The 24954-nt window shown below is 55.3% G+C and overlaps 1 protein-coding gene and 2 long non-coding RNA genes across 5 annotated transcripts; 1 reads left to right on the top strand and 2 right to left on the bottom strand.

Moving 5' to 3' along the window:
• Positions 1-413: 413 nt before the first annotated feature.
• FEM1A (fem-1 homolog A) lies at positions 414-3578 on the bottom strand. The gene has a single exon (XM_016144682.2). The coding sequence runs from the start codon at positions 3428-3430 to the stop codon at positions 1436-1438; it is 1995 nt and encodes a 664-aa protein (XP_016000168.2). The 5' UTR covers positions 3431-3578; the 3' UTR covers positions 414-1435.
• A 72-nt stretch (positions 3579-3650) lies between these two features.
• On the top strand, positions 3651-6257 carry LOC107510854. Of its 3 annotated transcripts, XR_004954978.1 has the most exons (5): positions 3651-4017; positions 4163-4201; positions 4344-4523; positions 4657-4852; positions 6010-6257. It is a non-coding gene; the product is annotated as an uncharacterized LOC107510854 (long non-coding RNA). The 3 variants fall into 3 exon arrangements; XR_004954977.1 differs by having other exon boundaries at positions 3653-4201; XR_004954979.1 differs by lacking the exon at positions 4163-4201 and having other exon boundaries at positions 3653-4017.
• A 3543-nt stretch (positions 6258-9800) lies between these two features.
• Positions 9801-12549, bottom strand: LOC107510861. Its single transcript, XR_001596941.2, has 6 exons — positions 12459-12549; positions 12279-12346; positions 11865-12060; positions 11713-11751; positions 10778-10822; positions 9801-10509 (listed from the first exon to the last, which is right to left on the bottom strand). It is a non-coding gene; the product is annotated as an uncharacterized LOC107510861 (long non-coding RNA).
• Positions 12550-24954: the final 12405 nt, after the last annotated feature.

Here is a 24954-nt window from a genome sequence, read left to right on the forward strand (position 1 = left end):
CAGAGGGGACAAGCTGGTCGTGTAAATGAGACGCCCTAACTAGCACTGCAAACCCCCGCGGGCTGTGTCCTCGGGCGCGGCGCATCCAGGGTGCCGCCGCGGCCCCCGAAGGCCTCCGCGCGGCGTGGGCCACGGGCGCCACTCTCCTGAGCGTGACCTTCTGAGCCTGTCCCCTTCTGCTAGTCACTGCTCTGCCAACGGGCTGGGAAGTGCCCCCTCCGGCCCGCAAAGCGCACGCGGCCCGGCCCAGGCTCACGCGGAGGCACTTTCCGCCCCAGCTCCCAGCGCCTCCCGTGGCCGCGCTCAGGGTTTTCCCAGGAGGCCCTGGGTGTGGGTCCCTGAGCAGCTGGAGGAGTGGCTGGGGCCTGCGGGGTGGCTGCCCGCAACGAGAGCCCTGTGCCTGCTCCCAGCGCCTCCCGTGGCCGCGCTCAGGGTTTTCCCAGGAGGCCCTGGGTGTGGGTCCCTGAGCAGCTGGAGGAGTGGCTGGGGCCTGCGGGGTGGCTGCCCGCAACGAGAGCCCTGTGCCTGAGCGCCGGAGCTGCAGCGGCCCGCGGGGCTAACCCAGAACCTGTGAAGCCCAAGCCTCGGACCCGCCCTGCCAGCTGTCCCTTGGCTCCCTGGGCGTCTGGCCTGCACCTCGTTTAAAAATGCTTCTCTGATGACGACGGCCATACCCGAGGCCCAAAAGGCAAACGAGGCAAGTTTTAAGAGAAGTACAGCCACCCGCGTGCTGGGGCCCGACACCACGCTGCACCTTTGTCACCCGATTCTCCACACAGTGCAGCCCGCGCCGGACGCCCCGGCCTGCGCGGGGGGCGGCGAAGCCCTCGGTGCGCGAAATCGACTTATCAAGTCTTAAAGAAAAGTCCAAATTCTGAAGAAAAAAAAAAAAACGGCAGCAGAACCTCAGGCCTCCCGAGCGATGCCTGGCTTGCCCGCCTACTAAGCAAACTGCACATCACACCAGCCAAAAGCCACGCGCAGGGGAGGCGGGGCGGGCGGGGCGCCGGGAGGCAGGCTGGCCTCTTGGGTCTCCGACTCTCCGCCTCGGGGGCCCCCAGTCCAATGGCACTGGGCGGCTGGGGCTCCCTGGCCACGGCCGACCCGACTCAGCTTCTTCCCGTTTCTCGCAGGGAGGGAGGCAACGGCGTCCATCCCTCTGCCTCTCGGGAGGAAGGTGCAATCTCCCGAGACCCAGGCGGGGGTGACGTGTGGACGGCCATGCGTCTCGTCCCAGGTGATGGCTGTGCTCCTGGAGGAAGGCGGTCTCCGAGCTTGCGACCCCGAAGGCTTCCAGCACCGACGCTGACGCCCTCCGCCCTCCCTGCAGAGGCCGGACAGCCCTTCTCCCGGTTCTTGCCCCCGGAGGCGCTCACGAGAGGGCAAGGACAGGCGTGGCCTGCGCCTCTCCCGGCTTCCCCCTCCCGGAGCCCCCTTAGTGCAGCTCGATGAAGGCCTCCAGCTCCTCGGGGATGAAGCCCTTGTAGGGGACCTTGTTCTTGTCCAGGGCGCGGGCTGCAAGGCACTGCAGGGTGACGTGGTTGAAGGGCTGGATGGTGCTCCTGGCCAGCAGCTTCTCATCCAGCAGCTCGTAGGCCGTCTTCTTGAAGGCGTTGGTGGCATCCATGTGGGCGCCCGCTTCGATCAGGGCGTTCATGATCCCCGGGCAGCCGTTCTGGGCCGCCACGTGCAGCGGGGTGTTGTTGTCAAAGTCCCGGCTGTCTGGGTCGGCCCCACAGTCGAGCAGCACCCTGACCACCTGGAGGGAGGGGAACCGGCCCACCGGGTAGCGGCCCACGTTCGTGGTGTCCTTGTCCACAGCCATGTGCAGGGGGGTGAAGCCGTTCTTGCCCCGGGGGGCACACTTCAGCAGCCGGTACACGGTCTGGTGCTTCAGATGCTCCTGGTCGGGCGTGCACTCCACCTTCTCCAACAGGTAGAGCAGGTGGAGGATGATGGCCAGGGCCTTGGTGAACTGGGCCGAGTCCCCGGGCTCCTTGGGCAGCTGCAGGGCCCGCTCTACCTCCCGGACCCCTTTGCAGAGCACCCCCATGAGGTCTGCAAAGCCTATCTGCGTGCCCAGGCTGCCCTTGGCCGCCCGGTCCTGGAGGACGTAAGAGAAGAGTTCGGCAAAGGACAGGAAGCTGCTGGCGGTCATGGGGCTCAGCGGCTCCAGGTTGTTCTGCTGCATGTCCAGGGCGTACTTCCACAGGCGGATGCAGCGCTCGAAGTTGCCCGAGTCGGCGTACACCGCGCCCCTGTAACGGATGTAATAGGAAGTGTCTGGGTGAGAGGGCCCGAGGATGCGCTCTCGGATCAGCAGGGCCTGCATGCGCATCTCGTCGGGGTCGGTTATGAGCGCCTCCAATTCCTCAGCGGTGTTCACCTCCCTGGAATAGTCATAGGCCAGGACCAGCTGCGGGGGTTCCGGTTTGGGCAGATACGCGCCCCCCTGGTGACGAAGCTCCATAGCCCGCCTCCAGTGTTTCAGGGCTCCGAGCAGATCCCGCTTCTTATCCACGTACGTGGCTCCCAACAATTCCAAGGCTTCCACGGCGGCTTCCCGGCTGGTGGGGCAGCAGCTCTCGTAAGCTTCGCCACCGAGCGCTTCCTCCGGGGAGGCGGTGCAGCAGCTGGCCCCCTGGAGCCGCACGCAGCCCGGGCCGGTGGCGGGGCCTTCTCCGGCCGGCCCTGGCCGCGCCTCCTCCCCGGCAGGCTGCTCCTGGATGAGGTACTCCACGATGTTGGTGTGGCCTGTCACGCTGGCCGCCAGCAGCGGTGTCATGCCGTAGCCGTCGCGCTCCATGCGGGCGTTGCACCCGAGCAGCAGCTGCAGGATTTCCAGGCTGCCGGACTCGGCGCAGTCGTGCAGGGCCGTGTTGCCCTTGGCGCTGCGCCGGTTCACCTGGGCCCCCTGCTCCAGCAGGTAGCGAGCGATCTCACGGTGGCCCTTGTAACAGGAGATCATGAGGCACGTATGCCCGTGCCGGTTGGCCACCTCCAGGTCAGCCTGGTGCTCGCCCACCAGGTAGCGCACCACCTCCAGGTGCCCGTCGAAGCAGGCGGCGCGCAGGGGCGTGGAGTTGGTGCGCGTGGTGCGGTTCACCGAGGCCCCGCGGCGCAGCAGGCTCCGCACCACGTCCAGGTGGCCGGCGGCCGACGCGGCCCACAGCGGCGGCGCGCCCTCGATGGTCTCGCCGTCGAAGTGCACCGAGCCGCCCGCCTCGACGCTCGCGCCGCACCGATCCACCAGGTACTCGACCACGTCCAGGTGGCCGTAGCGGGCGGCAATGAGCAGAGGCGTCCCCCCGCCGGCCACCTCGCCCGTCAGCTCATCCAGCTCCTCCCGGCTCCGGCCGCTAAGCAGCTTTTGAAGCAGCTGAAGCTTGCCGTCGCGGGCGGCGTTGTACACGGCAGTGCGGAGGTCCATGGTCGGGGCCTCCACCAGGCCATGGGCCGGCCGCCGGGGACAGGGGGACGGCGAGACGGCGGACTAGAGCCCGGAGGGGCAGGCAGCAACCTTCACCGTTCCCCCCGCCGCCATCTTAGAGGCTCCTCTAGCGGAACGAAATGGCTGCCGCAGCCTGGCGCCGTTGACTATTGGAAGCGCGCAGGGAAATGTAGTCCTCTGAGCCGGCCTACTCCGCAAGATAGGGAAGAGGCTGTGAGGATTGAAGACTACATCTCCCAAGAACCCACGGGCTGCCCTCAGGGCTCTTGTGGCGTGGTGCCTTGTGGGAATTGCCGTTCTACTGTCAGCGGATTGCGGCGGTAATTCAACAGGAGGACAACAATTCCCGTGATGCAATGCCATCGCGATAGCTTGTGCTTGGTTAAGCACTTCCGGTGGCTGCCTGAATGCCCGAGCCAACAGGAAATGCGGACGAGGGCCAAAGGACCACAGTCCCCAAAAGGCATCGGGAGCAACTCGGAGCCAATTGAGAGAGAGAACGAAAGCTAAGACCGCCAAGCGGTCTGATTCCGGCTGGGCAAGGCGCCGCAGCTGACCGACAGGAGGTGCTCGGGAGAAGTGGAAAAGCCTACGGGGCAAGGATGTTAGGGGGTGGTCAGCACGGGTGGCTCTAAGAGTCAGCCTCCTGTGCTCACTCACTTCTCATTTATTTTTTTTCATCCCCTCACCCATTAATACTGTCAACTGAAGGTGGGCACCACCAATTCGACGCCACCAGGAATCCTCGGGGTACTGTATAGCGGGGGAAGACAATTTAGTGAAAACAGGGCTTGGCTGTGAGGCGACAGCTTAGGCGTGAGAATGCCAATCCAGTGGCTCCAGAGCGGCTCCAGCAAGGCCCCTCTTGCAGCTTCAATTCTGATGTTAACAGTTCCTGCTGGGGAAACTCAGTCTTGGAAGGAAGGCGAAAGTGCCCTCCGTCAAGGCAGAGGAGAAGCCGGCTTATAGAGAGAAGAGAACCGATCCCCATCCCTGACTGGTCCATTTTTATGCACGTGTGGGCTCCAAATCCTCACAGCGCGATTGATCCCTGATCCTTCTTTCATGAGAGGTGAGGACTGTGTCCCCTCCCCTTGAATGTGAGTGGACTCGTGGTTGCTTTCACCTACAGAGTAAGGCAGGAGTGGCCCTGGGATTTATGAGGTTAAGGCATAAAAGGTCACCAGCTTCTCTCTTCTCTTGAGGTGCCCACTCTAGGAAAGCTAGCCACCATGAAAGAAGTCGAGACAGTCATGAGAGACAGATCACGTGTAGACCCTTGGATCCACCATCTCAGCTGAGACCAGCCTTCCAACCATCCCCTCTGGCGGGGTCCCTGCTGTGAGTGAAGCTGTTTTGGACCTTCCAAACCAGCCATCCACCAGCTGACACCATCCACAGGTAACAGAAGACGTGCCGGCCCCCTCCTAGCTGAGCCCTGCCCAAATCCCTGACCTACAGAATCCGTGACATATAAGAAAATGATTGTCCTAAGCCTATACCTTTTGGAGTAGTTTATGATACAGCGGTAGTAACTGGAACCGTGTTAAATGTAGCTTGTGGCTTTAATTTGCATGTCTATAATTACTAACCAAATCACACAGTTCCCCAGGAGTTTGTTTACTATGGTGTTTCCTCTCTCCTGGGAACTGTCTGTTCGTTGGGGAAGTATGCCATCGTTTAGTTTCTAAGAAACAGTCTCAGTGTGTCCTTGAAGGGACTAGATAGATCTATGTTGTTCAGCTCGGCCTGAGGTATTTTTATACGTCTTTGTATCATTCATTCAAGCATATCTGTTCATATTCTAAGCACCTACTAAGCTGGGGATGTATCAGTGAGCAGACAGACACTGTTGTCAAGAACCCAGAATCTGAACAGGGTGGGTAACTTAAGTCAGGGTGTGTGGTCAGGGATGAGGGAGCCCAGCCGGTGAATACAGTGTTTCAGATTGTTCTAGTTATCTGTTTCGGCTTAACAAAGTACCCAAGCTTAGTGACTGCTGTGGAGTGAATCGTGACCTCTCAAAACTTAGATGTTGAATCCCTAACCCTCAATGTGACTGTTTTCAGACAGAGTCTTTCGGAAAGTCACTCAGCGTCACTCCAGCCCCATGCTGTTTGCTGGAAGAAACTCGATAAGTCCGGCGCACTTACAGAGGGGAGAATCAGACGCTGCTCTCTCAGGGGAAGGGAGTCAAACGTGGGAGGGGTGTCAGTGCTTGTGGATGTCATAAAACCCCGCACAGGAGCGAGGACCCAGGGGAAGGACCATACAGCGGACAGGGAGCAATCGCTACCTCACCGATCACTTCACATCTACAAGACAGCATCGTAGGGGAATTCTCCAGAGATGAAGGGACACTCCCTTCTCTTTAAAAGTCCCTGAATTAATTACATAATTGATGAGAGATTCAGAGCTAAACATGTCTATTGAAAGGACATTTTAACAAAGTCCTATTGATTTTTCCCTCAAGAAAAGATGCTGCTGAGTGATGAACAGACATTGTCCACACTTTCATAGCTGTCTGTGGTGAAGTGTCCTTTTTTTTTTTTTAATAGCAGAAGTCTGAATTGTGAAGAAAGCCACATGCGTGCTTGAAGTTTGGGGAGAGAGGCACTGGGCGCGGGAGAGCGCTGTGGAGGCGGAGGTGACGTCAGTGGCGTCCAATGACAAGTATTTTTTTCTTTCCCATCAAGGGCCTTAAGAGGTGACCCTCTCTGGCTCCCTGTGGCAACAAGCAAGAGGAACTTTTCTTTGAGTCTGTAATTTTTAAAATGGAAATAAAAATTCACCACATTGAAGTGTCCACATCAGCGCATTTAGTGCACTCACAGGGTTTGTGACGACTGCCTAGTCCAAAACTTTTTAACACCCCAAAAGGAAAACCCATCCCTATTAGCAGTCACCCCCATATGTTATATATTTATTATATAAGCACATAAATATGATACATAATGTAAGTATATAATACAATACATAACGTGATAATATACAATATAATTTATAACAACACATAATGTTATATAATACCTATAAAGTATATAAAACACTATGTAACGTATAAAATATAAACTCGTGACATATAAGATAAAATGGAATGCACATATATAGATACACAATGTATACATAACGTTTTCCGACTGATTCGAGGAAGCAAGTTGCAGTCTCGACAACCTTTACCTGTAAATGCTCGGACGGGCGTCCCCTAAGACTGAGGACCTCCGCTCACAGACGCACAGTTCAGTGATTGGAACTGGGATGTTCCACGCTGACCAGCCCTGTCATCCGCCCTCTGTCGGGATTCCAGCGCTTTCATCGTCCCGGTAGCATCCATCACAGCGACTCTCCCTGGAAGTCGGAGACGCTCGCAATCGCAAGCTTCTCGTGCTTTCCTTCTCTCGAGCACAGTTTATCACTGAGTCTGAGCCAGTGGGATAAGGATGAATTTTTCTCCGCATCGCCTTCCCTGCTGTCTGCGAGATGGCCATTCTCTGCCCTAAGGAGCACGCTCTGTAACCTGCCTGGTCACTTTCAGTTAAAAAGTCTCACCCTGTCCAGTCCTGTTCATTTCCATCTCAGAGTTTTCTACAGCCCCTCGGCTAGCTGGTCACGTTACTGGGGAAACTTGGAGTGACGTGGAGTCCCCTGGGAACCCCCCTCTCTGTGCCCAGTACCTTCTGCTGCACTGTGCACATGTGTCTGGCGTGTGCTGTTTCTGTCCATCCCTCCGTCACTGTCTTAGCTCTGGGCCAGAGGGGTCTCTGAGCTTACCAGCCGGGGTGAGCACCAAGCACCCACACAGCTGCCCTTTTTGGTCTGGGCTGGGCATGGGCTGAGCCTCTTGGATCCAGAAAGGCAGGGATGGAAGAGAACAGATTCTGGAGCCAGATGTGGGTTGGGGGAGGAAACTCAGCTATCTCCTTGTGATGCCGCCTGCCTGTCGTCATGGAAACCCAAGCCACTCTCTTTTGAAGGACCCATTAAGGTGTAGGATATAATCAGCGCTCCGGCTCTCTCCGGCAGACCCCCACCCTCTCCGCGGGAGGGGACCGCAGCTGGAATCCCAAGGCGCGAGGCAGCATCCGAGTTCTGCCCTCACCGCCCCTCTGCAGCCCTCGCTGGGCGTGACTCGCTGGGCCACCACGAGTCTCCACTCCTGTCTGCACCGTGGCCTCCTCCCCTGTGGAAATGACAGATGGACGTGCCACAGCTGCCACACTACATGTACCAAACTGTGAGGAGGGCGTGAGATGGGTTCAGAATGCAGACCCTGGATGCAAACCGCCCACGTTCAGATCCTGGCTCCGCCGCCCACTAGCTGTGCGACCTTGAGCAAGTTGATTTACCTCCCTGAGCCTCAGTTTCCTCTTCTATAAAATGCGGTATAATAATGACATTTACCTCATAGTGGGTAAAGTATCTAAAGCTATTTAAAACAGTGTCTGGGGGGAAAAAACTAATGTGTCCATCCAGTGGAATAGTATTCAGCCATAAAAAAGGAATGAGCACTGACGTACGCTACCATGTGGTCGCACCTTGAACACACGATGCTCAGCGGGAAGCCAGACACAACAGGCCACACGGTGTGTGATTCCGCTTGTGTGAACGGTCCGCAGCGGGCAGGCCGCCCAGACAGAAAACATGATTGTGGGTGCTGGGGTCTGCAGGGAGAGAAGCGTGGGGGAGTGACTGCTCGGCAGGCACGGGGTTCCTTTTGGGCTGATGGAATGTTCTGGAAGTAGGTAGCGGTGATGGTTCCAGAACTCTGTGGGTGTACTCAATGCCACCGAATTTTTACTTCAAGATTGTTGAAATGCAAATTCTATGTTCTGCGGATGTTTTGCGACTTAAAGGTTTTCCGACGGCAGGACACAGCCCAGTGACACCTGCATAGAGGGGTAGCGAGAGGGCACGAGGCTCGGCGGCAGCGCACGGGGGCTGTGGGGGCTGCTTCTGCGACAAGCGCGCGGGGCTTTCCGGAACTGGCTGATCTGAATAATTTCCCAGGCTCCGGGACAATAGGGCTGTCCCTGGTTGCCTGGTTCCTGGCCCTGGGGCAATCGAAGCAGGTGCCTAGTGGCCCTCGAGTAGGAGAGGTGATAAGGGAAGTGGTCCAGGTGTGGACTTAATCAATTGCCCTAGAGGAACTGCTCAGCCTCCGGGTCCCTGCCGTCCCTTCCCGCCATCTGTGGAGATAGATACTCGTCTCTCGTCTGTGTAAACCTGGCCTTGGAATTGCCGAGTCAAAGGGGAGAAAAGAGACTTCCCTTCGGTTTCAGCCGCAGCTGCTCGATGAGCCTGCCAGGCCGGACGGGCTCCGCGTACTGCCGCCCCCGTGGCTTCGCCTCACTCTCCGGACCCTTCACTTCCACTTTCCGGAATCACCTCACAAATAACCCACGCACCGGGCCTTCGTCTCAGATCCCACTGCCATGCAATCGCAAGTTAAGGTAATTGGACACCGACCAAGTGTAACAAGATGGCTCAATGGGCTGTGCCTTCAACTCAGACATCCGCTGTGTGTAGCGGCCCGCCTGGTGAGTGCCTGTGGACCTCCGTGTCTCCGCGTCTGACGACGGGCTCAGTCACCAGCATTTACATCTCAGCCGGCTACTCACTGGGCGCTGCTCCGCGCCAGGCGTGGGGGTGCGTAACGACGAGACCGGTGAGATTAGCTGAGGTGCCCCCTTTCAGAGGTCTTTGGGAGAAATGAGAGGTTGGTGGGGTTTTTTCCCCAAAGTTTTTTCAATCAAAGGAAGGGGTCCCTTAAGTAAGGCTCACTAGGGAAGCTGGTCAAGATGCAGGTCCCGGGGCTGGGCCTACCTGCGGCTTACTGAACCCAGGGAGGACCTAAGAATCTGCCTTCTCTGTGGGCTTCCTGGGGGCATCCAAGCCAGAGGCGGTCCTGGGTGTGTGGCTGTTGAGTGAGCTGCTGGGAACATGATATACGCTCATCGGGAAGGTGGCCAGTCAGGCTGGCTGAGGATATTTGAATATTTTCACGCAGGCAATGGGAATCTTGGAAGGGTTAAAGGCAAGGGTGGGACTTGATTAATTTGTGTTCCGAAAGACCCCTCGCTGTGCGCGGAGAATGAATTGGCTGTGTGTGTTTTAGGAAGGGGGGAAGAGGCCCTTAGGTGGCCAGGCAGTGATGGAGGCAGAGGGGTGGAGAAGAGACAGGTTTGCCCAGAATCACTTGCCTCGGTGAGTACAGGGTGGATGAGGAGGGGAGGGACTCCGGGATGTGGAGGGGCGAACTGGGGGCTGGGTTGCTGGGTATTTGGCTTGACACGATTAATCCGCAGTGGTCGGGAGACACCCACGGGGAGACAAACGCAGAAATACCAGGGCAGGATCTCCTCTCCCGCGGGAGTCCCCGAAGGGCAGTGTCCAGGGGGCTTCTTAAAAAGCACATCCGAATGCCCTCCCATTCCCAAAGGGCACTTCTAAGTGTGCCGCAAAAGCTCTCACAATTAGCCGCAGCCCAGACATCGAGCCCCTTTCTCCACACCGTTCTCGAAGCGCCTCTGGCATGTGGGTGTCTGGTAATCGTGTTTTCTCTGCTTGTTAATGGACCCACTGAGGCAGCACTCCCGGGAGAGAGAAAGATTTCATTTGTCTGGGGCTGAGAAGGGAGACGGGGGTTGCCAGAGCTAATGAGGAATCAATCCTCGTAATTGCTAATTAGAGTCGGGCTCTCTCCTGGGGCTATTAGTTGGCTGGCTGGCCCTTGAGTGTCCACAAATTTAATTATACTCCCCAATAAACACCTGCAACAGCCAGCACCCTGTGGGAGCTCTGTGGGGGAGACTGAGGAGAAGCAGGATCTCCATGGTTGTGCTGAAACATTAATTCGTTTATCGATTAACGCATCGGTTTATTCTCTGATGCCTTTATTGATTCAACAAATGTTTATTGAGCGCCTGCTGCGTGCTAGTGCCTGGGCTGGGCGCTGGGACGCGGCAGTGAAAGCAGAGTCTCGGCCCCGATGGCGTTCGCAGCCCGACGGAGGCACCTGCGGTCCTGTAGACAGTTACCACGACAGTAACTGGAGCAGGCTGCAGAGAGAAGATGTCCCGGGTTACGCGCGTGCACAATACAGACTTGACATGGGTGGTGGTGGGGGATCAAGGAAAGTTTCCCTTGATGCAACGAGGCTTGGACGAGGAGGCAGGAGGTGCTGCGGGGTGCCCTGGGAGGCAGAACGAGCTGAGGGGGCAGCAAAGGCAGAGGCTGTGAGGCTGGAGTGACCTCGGCGCGGTGTCTGCAACTCGGTTAGGATGTTGCAGAGACCTAGAGATGAGCCGCGATGATGCTGCCACTCACCTACCAGGCACGAGTTGACATTTGTCCTGTAGTTGGTCCATGGAGCTGATGGTGGGGTCAGGGAGAAAAAAAAAAATCATTCCTGGAATTGTTATTGAAAAGTCTCTGTGGAATCCCGGTCAGGGGAAGGCTTCAAAGTCCAGTCCTTCGTTGATTCCCCAGGAAAGAGTAGCGAGGCAGTTAGGCCCTGGGTTTAGAGTCAGATATCCTGTATGTCTGGGGCCGTGGGAGCAGTCGGGAGACGTGGCCATGCCCGGCACACCACTGTGCTCACAAGGTGCAGGCCCCTGTTCTACCCCCTCCCCTGCCCTCGTCCCAACGAACCGGCCATCTCAGCCCCCGGGTGGAAGTCGCTCCTCCCTGAACCCCCACCCCACGCTTGCTCGCCCAGCTCGGGTGGAGGTCGATGGGAGTCCACGCTGTGAGGAAGCTGTGACTTGTTGTCATTGTGCACCAGAACAACAAAATCACTAGTCTTCCACACAGCACTAGACCACAACTGCTCCAGGCTTCTTTGCCACCCCTTGGCCCGTGTTTGAGACCCCCGCCCCGGTCTTTCCCAGGGTGTAACGGCCGGGCTTCCTGCTTCTCCACTGCCTCCCCTCTTCCGTTCCTGGTCCTCCTGGAGAGAGGCAGGGTCTGCTCTCCACGGGCCCGACGCCCACCCATGCAGCATGGCATTTGGAGTTGGAAGGATGTGAGGCTGACGTGAAGGTTCACCTTGGCCTGGGAGCCCTTGGGCTAGTTGTGTATCTGCCCCTCTCTGGGCCTCAGTTTCCTCGACTGTCACCTGGGTGCAATAACACTCATGTTCTGAGGTCGAAGGTGACATGAAATTATGTATATAAAACGCTCGGCACAATGCTTCTCACACAAGTCTAGAAAGAGCACAAGAAGGTCATTTCGGCCGCAGTCCTACCAGTTTGCCGTCTCACCTGTTGAGAGTTGCGGATTTCTCTGTGGTTTCATGTCGTCTGGAAAATAATGCGTTGAAAAGCCCATTAACTGAGCAGTAAGTCTCCGGAAGCGTCAGACACCTCAGACCACCCTCTGTTCCTCCATCTGGGTACAGGGGCTCTCCCGTTACCTGGGGAGCTCTCCCGGGTCCTGGGGCGAAAACGAGGCCGGCCCCGGGAGCCCGCCGGGAGCTGTCCGCGGTCCTGGTGCTGAAGCCGATCGCGGGTCCCTTTCCGGACCCCGAGAGGCGCTGTCCGGAGTCTCGGTGCTGAAATGAGTGGCCATCCTCTCTCTCGGTCGTCCCAGTGCTCTTCTCCGCCTCGGTGCTGAAGAAAACTTGACTTGCTTCTCTCTCCTCGCCGTTCATCCCACTCCCTTCCGTCCTCCGTTTCTCGGACTCTGTGGAGCCCCAGCCCGCCAATTTCCCCCCTCCGATTCTCTTCCCCGGGGTGCTTCAGGGTGCCAAGGGGGGACAAACGGAGAAGTTGCAGCTACGACTCACCCATACCTGCTTCCCACCTCGTGGCATGGCCCCAGAATTTACCTCTCAGGTAGTCAGCCCGGTTGGTCTCCGCGTTCCAGACCGTCAGACTTCAGCGTCTTTGTCCCTTTCTGGGAAGATGTCCATGCGCTGACCTGTAGACCAGCCCCATCCCCAGGGTACCGGGTCCCCCAGACCACCCCTCCCCCTACGCAGCAGAAGCCCATCCCCTGTGTGCCTCACCTGCTTCCAGTCTCGGGGGCAGATGCAGGTGTCCAGTGGCTGCCCAAGCGGGGACGAGCGCCTTTATGGGCTGCAGGGAAGGCGGGGCACCGGGAACCCGGGGAGGGGCTTTGCCAGCCGGCCAATAGGACTCCGCCTCGAATGCAGCCCCAAAGATTACCTCATAGGTTGTGGCCTCGGCTTCAGAATAAAAGTCTGGCATCTGCCCAAAAACTGGGTTGGGGCTGGAAGGGTAGAGAACACTCGTCGTGGTCCCCAGGACCTCCCCGGCTCGGCTCGGCCCTCCTGGGTCTCTGAGTCCCAGGGCCTCTGAGCTCTTGCTAGTGCCTGCTTGTCTCCACCTCCAGCTTGTGCTACTGCTGGATCAGGAGAGAGAAAGCTGCTAAATTGTTGTGGGGGAAAACAGAGTAGGTTCAGAGTATTTAAGTCCAGTTCTGGCTTTGGAAACTGAGGTCTGTGGGAATGTAGGGCTCAGGAGCCTGGAGAAGAGGTGAGACTCAAACCTAGACCTTCTAATTCCTCAACTCAAAAACCAACTCATCCCTTAGTTTGTCGTTTTGCTTTACCGAGCAGTCTCTGAGCCAAAGAACACACAGACCTGTGTGTCTCGACCTTCCTGTGAGACTCTGGGCACGGTTGACACTCTCTGTGTTTCAGTTTCCTCAGCCGTAGGATGGTGATAATAGTAGTGTGGTCTCAGAGGTCGCGATGCACAGCTAATGATGCGATGGGGACTGCGTGTTGGAAATAAACAATCAGGGCCAGGACTAGGGTGAGGGAGGCAGCTGCCTCGGGTGCAAAATGTAAGGAGGCACCAAAAAACTCCGTGATCAAAACGAATCATATTTCAAGGCAATGTTTTAAGAAGTCAAAATAAATGCAAAAAACCCCCACAACGAACAAAGTACGAACATTTTAAATAAAGCCCGGACCTGCATTACCAATTTTTCCTGTTGCCCAGGTTGGTATAGCATTAGAAATAATGTCTGGGCATGGTAAGTTTTCCAACAGTGTAGCTATCGTTATTTTCCGAGATGTTCCACCCATTAATTTACTTGAAAAAAATGTTTTCGTATTAGGCGTTGGGGATGCATACGTGAATTCAGCAACCAACCTTCTTTTGGGGCGGGGGAAAGACATGGAAAAGTAACTCTACTCAAATGTAATATGTTCGACGATAGAAGGGTTTGTGTCCCAGCCTGTGCTCTCAGCGGTATGAAATTTCCCTAAAAGGGCTGATGATTTTGTGGAATTTGAGCTCACGAATGAGTTTCCTGCAGATCACCCTTGGATCCAGGAGCCTCAAATAAGGCACCTAGCAAGCGTCAACAAAGCTGCCCAGACCAAGGCTTAACTCCATGGATGTGCTGGGGCAAGGTTTAGTCAAATCCATAGGGAGTGGGTGCTGCAGCTCTATGGGATTCTGACACATAGTAGGTACTCATCAAGTTCCCTGTCAAGTGCATGACTTGCGTGAGCTCATCTGAAACACACTAACTCCTCCATTCTGCCTCCCACTCAGAGGCTGGTTCTGGCCTCTTAGTTTCAAAGGAGGAACAGAGAACTCGCTGCAAAAGGAAGAAAAAGAAATTGGAGTATAGCCTGGAAGTGGCTGCTTTGTTTGTGTCTCTGTTCCCCTACTTTTCCCTTTAACTTTTTTATTTCGAAAAGAAATTCAAACCCAAAGAGCAGTGCAATGAACTTCCGAGTCATCTTTACCTAGGTTCGCTCACGCGTCATTAACACTTTGCCGCATTCACTTTATCTTTGTCTCTGTCCCCGTGGTGTTAAGTGGCAGACACGACTGCCCCCCATTGCTAAGTTCGTACTTCAGCATGCACCCCCCAAGATCAAAGACAATCTCCTATGTAACCAGAATGCGATCATCAAACCCCAAAGTGAGAGCCGTAACATCGCTCCCTAATCCCTAGGCCACATTCCAGTCCCACCAGCTGCTCCAGTACTGCCCTTCAAGGCTTTTCTTCCCAAGTTGGGGTCCTGTTCAGCAGCACGCAATGCCATTTTGTCGTCCTATGATTCCCTTCTCTTTTGCAGAGGTGGGCCTCGTAGTAACCAGGTAACTGCAGACCTCAGGTTCTCCTCTCGACCCGGAGCTCTGGCTCACTCAGCCTCTTCAATGCGGGTGTGCTCCCCACCCCCTTTATTTTTCACAAGAGTTTGTTTAGAGGCTTTCTTCAGGCGCTTCCTCCTCCGACATCCTAGAAAGACATGATAGACGCACTCCAAGCCTACTTTAATGCATTCGTTCTCTCCATAACAAAAATAGCTTTGAGTGCTCGCTATGTGTGAGTACTAGGGATACGGCAAGGAACAAAGCCAATCTGATTTTTTGTCCTCCATTAGGTGCAGAAGACAGACAATAAACAAGTAATTAAAGGAACAAGGTAACCACACATCGCGATGACAGCTATGCAGAAAACAGACCGGGGCATGTGACAGAGCAGCACACTGGCTGAAAACTTTTTCTGTGAAGGACCAGAAAGTAAATATTTTCTGCTTTGCAGGCCAGCCGACTTCTCTCCTGCCTACTCCACTCTGTTGTGGTAGCTCAAAGGCAGCCTTGGAGAATATACAAATGAATGGGTGTGACTACGTGCCAATAAAACTTTATTTATAAAAACAACGGCAGCTCATTTGGCCCCTGTGTAGAAGAATGCAACTGGCTGGTGAGAGGCACATGGCTTGGGCCGGGTGGTTGGGCAAGGTCTTTCTGGGGTGGGCCCATCTGAGCTGAGATCCAAAAAGTGAGAAGATGACCATGGGAAAATTTAAAGGGCAAATATCGGCCTAAATAGTTAGTTTTTGGGTTATTGTCTGTAGGAACAGTTAGCTCCTAGAACCAGGGCTTGTATGCGTGCACACGCATGTGTGTGTGTGAGAGAGAGACAGAGACAGACAGAGAGACAGAGACAGGGAGAGATAGAGACAGGCCCTGATGTGCGTGTCGGATGATCAAGGATGGAAGGGACTTGTAGGAGATATAATCAGAGAGACGTAGCCAGAGGTCTGGTCATTCAGGCCAGGAGCAAATCACACAGGAGAACCTTTTCCCCTTTTTTCTCTCCCTCCTTGAGCTTTTACTTTGCGCCAAGCACTCTACATATGTCCATTAATCCTAAGGCCTCAGGGCAACCCCAGAAGATAGCTATCACTGTTGTCCCCGTCTTGCAGGTGAGCAAACTGAGGCTCAGAATGGCTAATGAACTAGGCCACCTGAAAAGCAAGAGGCAGAGCTGTGTTCAAGTCTCCGAAGCCCACGCTCCTTCACGTGCACCCCGCCGCCGCCCGCCCCGCACTTCCAGGAGAGTGGAGAACGCCTTCACGCCGAGGATTCCGAGGTCCTCCTGTGAGTTCTTCCGAGCTGCAGAGCAGATGTGAAGTGGCCTGTTTTACAGATGGGGCAGAGGCCCCTACCCCACAGACCGCCGTGATCGGGACCGGAGCTGGGATGGGGACCCCATCTGCTGACTCCAGGACCTAAGTTCCTGTCGCTCGTCCACTCCTTTCCCTGTCCCCTTCCGGAGGTCCTCATGTGTACAGAAGCTCATACTTCCTTCTCCCCACACACGGTCTTTTTAAAAAATCTTATTAAGAATTCATTTTTAAAGCCAAGTTTATTGAGGTATAATTTATATTCAGTAATGTTCATATTTTTAGGTGTACCGTTCTATAAATTTTGACAAATGCGTTGTTGTGTATCCAGCACCATAATCGAGATACAGAACGGTTCCCTTGCTCGGAAAGCTCCCACGTGCCCCTGCATAGTCCAGTTCCTTGTCCGCCCCTGACCCCTGGGAACTGCTGACCCAATCTCCACCACTATCGTCTTGCCTTTTCCGGAACATCACTGAAGTGGAATCGCACAGTGTGCAGTTTTTGGTGTCCGGCTTCTTTCACTCCTCACAACGCACCGGAGATTCGTCCCATGTCATCGTGTGTATCAGGAATTAGTTCTCATTACCGAGCGGCATTCCATGCAGGTGGGTGGTGTGCGGTTTGTTTAGCCGTTCACCAGTGTGGGGACACTGGGTTCAGGGACATCTCTAGGTTTGGGGGCTCTTATATCTCTAGGCTCCTACAGCCCGGAGTGAACAAAGCTGTGATGGAAGAGACTTATGGCACTGTGGGGACCCAGGGGAGTCACCTGACCCAGTCCAGGTGGAGGAAGGAGAGCAAACCAAAGAGGGCTTCCTGGACGAGGCACCCCTGTATAAAGTAAGACTAAGGTAGAGGAGGAGTGATCAGAGAGAAGTTGGAGGAACCGTGTTCCCGACAGGAGAAACAGCACGTGCAAAGGCCAGGAGACGGGACGTGGACCGCCGGGCTGAGGGCCACCCGGTCTCAGAGGCCTTCCTCCTCCTGCCCCTTTCTCCCTGCCTTTGGGTCTGACTGGTCCATGCAAACAGAGGCGGTGACTTCCCCTTCCAGACACTGGCACCCTAGGAGTCTCCATTACGCCTTCTAGAATACTCATAGCCGGCTTTTTTAAATCACTTGCTATGCCCTTGCTAATTCGGGCTCTGCCCTTGTTGTCTCCCTGAGACTCTCAGCTTCAGAAAGAGCGCCCTTTGCTTTGGTCTTTCCCCTCTGGGCCCCCAGGATCTGCAACCTTTGCCTGTGTCCCAGGAGAAAGACGGCTGCAGGTGGGCAGAAATGAACGAGTCTCATTAGAGAGTGTCCCTCACGAGACTCCAGCGAGGAACAGTAGCTAATTATCTCTGGGGATAAAAATTCAGCAATGACTACTAATTAATAGCTCATCGTTGTAGAAAAAAAAAAAGACTTAGGAAAAAGGGTCTTGGGTGACTCTTCCTCCCTGTCCCCTGCCTGACACACACATACACGCACACGTACAAGCACACACACACACACACACACAGCCCCTTCCTCAGCCGTTACTATAGAGACCTTGTTCCCGCCACCCTCATGAGCATTTATAAATCGAGACTGCACAGATGGTGGCCTCAGCAAGCCTGTTGTTCTTTCTTTTAAGGACAGTTTCTGGAGCCCTGAGGATTAAGGAAACAGGGCTACTCTGGACAACATCTGCCTGGGGCCCCGAAACTTGACCCTCAGGCCCAGGCAGGGGAGGATTAATGGAGGCGTGTACCCAGAAGGGGCAGACGCACAAACAGGGCCACACACAGCCTGAGGCCTGGGGCGGGGTGGGGGAGTGGGGGGGTGGGCAGAGTGGATTCCATAAGGATCCAGCCCCAGGGAGAGTCACCTGGGCACCCAGGGAGGGTCACCTCGGGCACTTTAACACTTCAGACCGGGTGAGGAAGAGAGAATCTGGCAGTGCGAGTCCTGGAATTACCGCAGTAATAGTAGCTAGTGTTTCCTAGGCATCTGTTTCGTGCCAAGCACTGCACACTTGAAGTACAATAAGCGCGTACTGAAACACTGTGTATGATAATTACTGCAGTGCCGATGCTCCTTTATTTGTTTAAGAGCCTCGTGTATCATACCAGGGCGAGGATCTCACCCATCTTAATCCCAATGCCTGGAATTGACAGTCAGTGAATGAATGAATGATCTCCTCTACTTCTCACGGCCACCCTGCAGCATAATTACCGAATCCCATTTTTCAGACGTGGAAACTGAGGCTTAGAGAAATGGAGACTTCCCCCAAGGACATCCAGCAAGCGGGAGACAGAGGAAGGACCTGAAAGGAAGCCTTCCTGTTACAGAGCCCCCCTACCCTCCCTGTGGATGGGGCCCGGAGAGGGAAGGCAGCTTCCTCCTGCTCCTGAAACAGGTCAGGAGCCCAGCCGGGAGGAGAAGCCCGCTCTCCCGCCCCTCTCTCCCGGGCTCTGCTCCTGGGCTCTCCCATGTTCTCTTGCGGCCCTGGCACCGAGCACAATGTCCCAAGAACACTGGGTCACCATAGTAGATATTTGCAGACGATGCTGTAGGTACCAGGTTTGGGCCTTTCAGAGCCTGGTGTGGGACCAGCCCCCAGTCTCCGAAGGCTGGTTTTCAGGCTGCAGGGCCGGTGAGGAAATCCAAGCCTGCGTGGTTTCCTGTCCCGCCTCGAGCCCTGGAGGGACCTGAACGAACACAGGACAACGCGTTCTCTAGCCTCGGCTTCCGGAGGCTCTGCAGAACCGTGCGCGGGCGAAACTCCCGGCACAACCCTCCCCCTCCATGGCCCTTCCTCCAACGGCCCACCCTAGCGGCGGGGGTGGGGGGGCGGGAACAGAATTCCTAGCAGCCCCCGCGGTGGAAGGGAGCAGAGGGCACGACGTGCTCTCTGCGTCGGGCGGGGGTGGGGGGACCCCTCCGTGGCTGTGCCATCTTTCTGTGCGGAGACAGGAAAGGCGAGAAAGAGCCAGCGAGGGCTCCTGGAGGCGGGAACCGGCCAGGGCGAACCCGGAAGACGGCCAGACCCACCGTGCTGCCCGCCGTCCGCCACAGAGCTGGTCCTTGGGGCCCGTGTTTGACGTAATGAGGCTGAGGACTCAGGGCCTCAGCAGGCCCGGCACACAGTAGGTGCTCAATTAAAGTTCGTTGATGAAAGAATGAACAAAGCAAGGACCCAGAAGGGATTTAAGAAGTCAGCCAGTCCAGGAATCAAAAGGTCCAAAAGCCTGCAGGGGCTTTTCATGTGAAAACCCCCAATTAAGGCTCTTTTTTAAAAAAAAAAGCATGTAAGGAAACAAACCCCAGTGGCTACTGTATTTGACTTGAGGCCTCCTCTGCAATCGTTCATCTTATCTGTGGAAAAAACTGAGTTCGGAGCCATTAAAGACACTTGCGGGCACAGCTAAGAGCGGGACCACCGCGATGAGCTTCTGTGTGCTGAATGCCTGCTATCCGCTCCCCACACATTCCTTCCATAAATACCGCTCCCAGGAATATATACTGAGATCTCCGTGTCTGTTTGTTTGTTTGTTTGTTTTTTAGATAATGAGGAAGCAGAGGCTCAGAGAAGTTATGGGACTCATCTAGAGTCGCAGAGGAGTCAATAGCAGACTGGTTTGGGACCCGGTCTGCCCAGAGCTGAGTTTTTTATACACTTCCTTTAGGAGTATATCGTACATGATTTTGTACCAGAGGAAACCGAGACTCGGTGAGATGTGGTGTGTGCGCGTTTAATTCAGCACAGCCGACAGTGACTGATTCGTTTCTTTGAGACCCCAGATCTTAAGAATTGAGCCCATTGATCTGATTCCAGCCCCCAAATCTAGATTTATCCAAGCAGGAGGCCGTGGTTTCCCACTCCCACTGCAAATACCCAACCCTCCTCCCAGACAGTAACGCACAAGTGGGTGTGTTAACTGGTCCAAACATTCGCGTGCGCCATGCTTCAAACAGGCGTCTGGAGTAGAGAGAGGCTCGTTAATGGAGAAAGCACCTCACTGAGAAGATGAGGGCCTCAGAGCTTCCTCAAATCCATCTTAAGCAAGTCCAAAGTTGAGGCATCTTTTCAAATCAAGGGATGGGAACCTGGGAGGGGCTGTTCCTGTAAAAACTCCAGCCCCAAGCAGAGTTCTCTAGCGATCAGCATGACTAAAGCAGGAGCTATTAGCCTGAAGGCCATGGGAACAACGCACGCCCAAACAAGATGGGGTCGGAGAGACCCGGAATTTCACCCCGGTACAGGCGCTTAATGAGCCCTTTTTGATGGAGGTTACGGAGGCAGAGGCGAGGCTGCTGGACGGAGAGGCTTCTACTTCCCTGCCCCACCCCCTCGGCTCCGGGGGCCTGCCCAGCCCCCAGCTCCAGCCCCCGCGCGCCGGAGCTCTCCCACTGCAATTACGGTAATTAGCTCCCAGCCTCTTGCCCGGGAGGGAGGATGAAGGGAGGCGGACTTTGGCCCAGGCTGACCTGCTTCCGGGAGCGCTCTCTGATTGGTCCACTCTGGGCACGTGACGCGCGCCTCGGACTTGTTGCTGGGCATCCCGGCGTTGCTAGGGCAACGCCTACTGCGAGTTCTCTCCACCAAGTGCCCGGGAGAAGTGGCTGTGCTGAGAATCTGGACACCCGGCGGGAAAGCGAGGAGGGGGGTGTCTCCCTTCCCCAGCTCTTCCCAGCTCCTATCCCCCCAGCCGCTCCCCCCACGGCTTCCCCATGAACCCGACATCCAAGTGAGTGGACAAGGCAGGTTGGACGTCACAGACTAGGCCAGGAAACACACCCCCCGCCGGCACAGACAGGACCCGTGCCAGGGACTCCCCCGTGTGCGGACAGGGTGTGCAGACAGAACACAGACACACAGATCTGCCACGCGTAGTCGCTGAGAAGCGCGCCAGGCTCAGAGCCTCTGTCCAGAGAGGCATGGCACCAGACGAGACAGAGAAGAGGTGGTCCCTGTCTCCGCGGCCGCCATCCTCCTCACAGGTGCTGCCGGGCCTCAGGCAAGCGCTTTACCTACCTCCCACCTTCATTCCATCCTCCGTGAATCCCATTTTACAGCCGAGGAAGCAGACTCAGAATGGGGCCGGCACCTAGTTGGAGGCAGGGACTCCACCCTCCAGAGGTATCTGTCAGAGTCCACATACTTACTCACTTTACACAACTTGCTTTAATGATAACGATAATGATGTATGAGTTAGCTATTGCTGCATAACAAGTCATTCCAAAACTTAGTGCCTTAAAACAACAATATTCGACGTTTTGATGTATCTCTTCTTATGTCACCACCTAAGGAAAAGGATGTTTTCTTACATCATCGGGACACGACAAAAACATGAAACTTAGCGTTGATTCGATGTGATTAATATGTAATCCCTCTTCGAATGTCACTGACCGCCCACACCACTTTCTCTGTGGCACTCTTCTTCTCCGATCTGGGATGTGATCGGAATCATCTGTCGCGTTTGGACTGTCCATCCTGCCCGAATGGACCGTCTTCGTCTTCCACGACACTTGAAGAGAGCAGAGTTGTTTCATAGACGCTTTTGGTTTCGAATCGTCCCACGGTCTCTCTAATTCATTTCATTCATTTGACAAGCACTTGTTGAGCTCCTACTGCATGCCAGGCGCCGGCATCCCAGCAGCAAACAGGACGGGCGCTAGCGATGCTCTGAGATTTCCAGTCCTGCCTGGCGAAACATCGGCTCTACCGTTCACTCACGGTGTGACCTTGCGTTAGACACTTCCCCTCTCTGGGCTTCAAGTTCACCCTCTGGAAAATGTGCCTGGTGCTAGCTCGTCTTTTCCACTCACAGGGGTTCTGAGAATTTGATGAGACCACACGCGGTGGCAGTGCTAAATACTGAATGCGCAGTAAACAAAGTTAACTCATGATTTTTATTATTCTGTGACCCGAGTTCAGGGTTTCTCCCCCTCGGCACTGCTGACACTGGAGCCGTCCTGCGTGCTTGTAAGCCGTTGAGCATGACCCTTGACCTTCACCCACTCCATGCCAGGAGCACCCTCCCTTAAGTCGTGATGACCACAGATGTCCCCAGACATTGCCCAGTGTCCCCTGGAGGAGAATCACCCTTCGGTGAGAACCACGGATCTATAATACATGATTTTAAAGAATGATGATGATTGAAGCAATCTGGAATTAGGAGATCAAACACTCCATATCTACACAACGAAGGCTTGACAGATGCTGATGAGCCTAACGTGGCCCTCTAAGCATCTTTGAGCTTAGGGTCTCCGGTTTCACGGGAACACTTCCCAGGCTGAGGTCAGACACTCCTTGGCGCCCACCTGCCTGGGCCCCCAGAGCTCCACTCCCGGCTCATCCTCTCTGCCTACCCGCCCAGCCTCTGTCGCCAGCCCTGAGGACAGGGGCTCAGGTTTCAGCTCTGGGCAGCTGCTGGGAGGCCCCGCCTGGCAGGTGAGGGGCTTGGGAACGAAGCCTCTCTGATGAAGATTGAGCCTGATAATCCCTGCGTCTCTCTTGTTCTTGGCACAGTGTCCCAGCTCACCTGTGACATCCAGCTCAGGGGCCCAAGAAACGGAGAGGCCATGTGGGTGGGCGGTCATACAGACATGTGTTCTGTGTGTCTACACCAGTGGTGGTCAACTGGGTGTGGAGGGGTGGGGATTTGTCCCCCAGGGGGCATTTGGCAGTGACTAGAAACATTTTTGGTTTGAAGCGCTGCCGGCATATGACAGGTAGAGGCTAGGGATGCTGCTGAGCATCCTACAGTGCACAGGCCGGCCCACGCTCCAGCGAGACTCGTCAGCCTGGACGTCGCTTCTGTGGGGGTGGAGAGACTCTGGTTGGCGTCAGGGCTGCGTCTCCACACGCGGACCCATCCTCCGCCAAGCGCGCGCACGGCCATTTACCGCTACATTCGTTTCGTCTTCCCATAAAGCATTTTATTAGTTGTCCTTTTCTTATTTCATGATTGCATATTCTCTGCAGATAGTTTAAAGAATGGAGAAAAACACCAGTGAAAATGAAAGTCACCCACGACAACCCCATGCGGAGGAAATTGCTGCCAAGAGTTTTTAATATCCTCCCCCGACTCTGCCCCTGATGGATCTGTGTTCTCATTCATGTATTTAAAGACCCAGAATCATCCAGCGCGTTATTTCACTTAATAGATGGGAAACATCTCTTCGTGTCTTGAAATCCTCTCCCACGTTATCTTTCCTGATGCGGCTGCCCCATAGTTCCAGTAACAAATGTCCATCATTGGACTTCCTGGGGCTAAATCTCGCCCTCACATTTATTTCCTTAAGATAAGTGGTTGGGGGCAGAATCGCCACATCAGCAAATGCACTCATTTTAAAGTATTTTTTTCAATGACAACTTACCTACTTCCTACACCTGCAAGAGCAGTTGTAATTGCAATTATCAACTACAATGCAATTTGAAAATGCAGTTTGTGAAAAGTTTCAAGGGGGACGCGAACAGGAAAAGTAAACGTTTCGGTTAGTCCCGCGCTTGGTGCAGTTTGGAGCGCGCCCTGCCACAGCTTTTTCCGTATGGACACAGACGTGCTCACGAGTTTCGCTTCTACGAAATATGAGGTCGCTCTGATCTTCGGCACAAAAGTCCTTTCTAAAGTGAGTAAGGCCATTTCTGTTCCCTCTTTTCTCGTTTCTAATGACACGAAAAGCCCAGGCCCGTCTTACTTTTATTTTGGTGTTGGTGGTGCGAGCAGAGGGTTGAAAATTTCCTCATTCATTTGCTCATTTGGCACATGTTTATTGGACACCTGCTGCATGCCAGACATTGTTCTAGATGAGCCATGAATAAGACAGACAAGCGTCCCTGCCCTCATGGGGTGTATAACCTAGAAAGACAAAGGAGACAGACATTAAATGAGGAAGTCTTCGAACGCAGGGCATCGGAGGAAAATATAGGGGGGACAGGAGTGGACACATAACAAGGGACCAGGGCGGGCTTCCCTAGGGAGGTGACGCGTGAGCCGAGACTAAAGGACGCATCGACACAACAAAGAGACACAGAGAGCAAAGAGTGTGCCCAGGGGTGGGGACTGCGTGTGCGAAGGCCCTGACTCGTGAGGGAGCACAGCCCTTTCTAGGCACTGCCACCAGGCCAGTGTGGAGCAGCGAGGCTCGGGGCCCAGCCGGAGCTGCCTCCGCAAGGTCCTGATTCTGATGCTGGCCGGGACCGAGCTGGGCGTGAGCAGGTGGGACTTGGGTTGGGAGCAGAGGCGGTGTCGACGGGACTCCCAAGACTCTGGCCTGGTGAGAGGATGGTGGGGGGGGGGTGCGGCTCGCAGAGGGCCAGGATTCCAGGGGGCGGATCACGAGCCCAGGTTTGGATGCCTCGAGGTAGCTCTCAGTGTTGGGGAGCTGGGGGGTTGAGAGGTCGGCTGGGAGTGAGTGAGAGGCTGGGGAAGAACTCAGAGCAGGTGAGGACGAGGGGGCCCGATGGCCCGAGCACTGGCTTTGGGGCCTGGTAAGCCAGTACCCAGTTGTCCCCCACCCCGGGTGCCCCTACTTCAGTTCTAGATTTGGAGCAGAGCCCGGGGAGGGTCCGTGGGGCCTGCAGTTGCCGGCCTGGGTTCTGCCTCCTTTACCTCCCCTTCCAGAACTCTAAATAGATGTCTGTGTCTATTAAATCCAACGCCAGAAAAATGTATAGCAAGAGAGCAAATGTTTTCTTCAAACGGGGGAGGGGGGGAGGGAGAAGGGGAGGGAGAAAGTGGCAAGTGCAGACGACATGCTCCTGGAGCCATGGTGACCAGTGTGACTCAGGAGGGGGCTGCCGATGGCATTAATAATAATTCTGTGTGGATGTTTTCAGCACGAGTCTTTATGAGAGCAAGGCAGCACGTGCCTGTGGGTGCGTGCACTGGTGTGGCTGTGTGCATACTTTCGCAGGCGTCTCGAATGCGTGTGTGAGTGACTGCGCACGCGCGGGCTGCAGGTGCGTGATTCCGTGTGGTTGTGCGTGGATGTGACTGCAGGCGTGTGCAGAGCTGCGTGTGGACAGTGTCGAGTCCCACATGCATCCAAGGGTTCCTCCACATGCATTTGTGTAAACGGCTCTGCGCACCTGTGCATCCGTGCGTGTGTCCGGGTGCACATTTAT

This window comes from Rousettus aegyptiacus, unplaced genomic scaffold (assembly GCF_014176215.1).
Source record: "Rousettus aegyptiacus isolate mRouAeg1 unplaced genomic scaffold, mRouAeg1.p scaffold_m13_p_16, whole genome shotgun sequence".
Taxonomy (NCBI): domain Eukaryota; kingdom Metazoa; phylum Chordata; class Mammalia; order Chiroptera; family Pteropodidae; genus Rousettus; species Rousettus aegyptiacus.

Excerpts from the sequence above, each read along its gene's own strand:
- FEM1A (XM_016144682.2), bottom strand. The coding sequence starts at position 3,430 with ATGGACCTCCGCACTGCCGTGTACAACGCCGCCCGCGACGGCAAGCTT.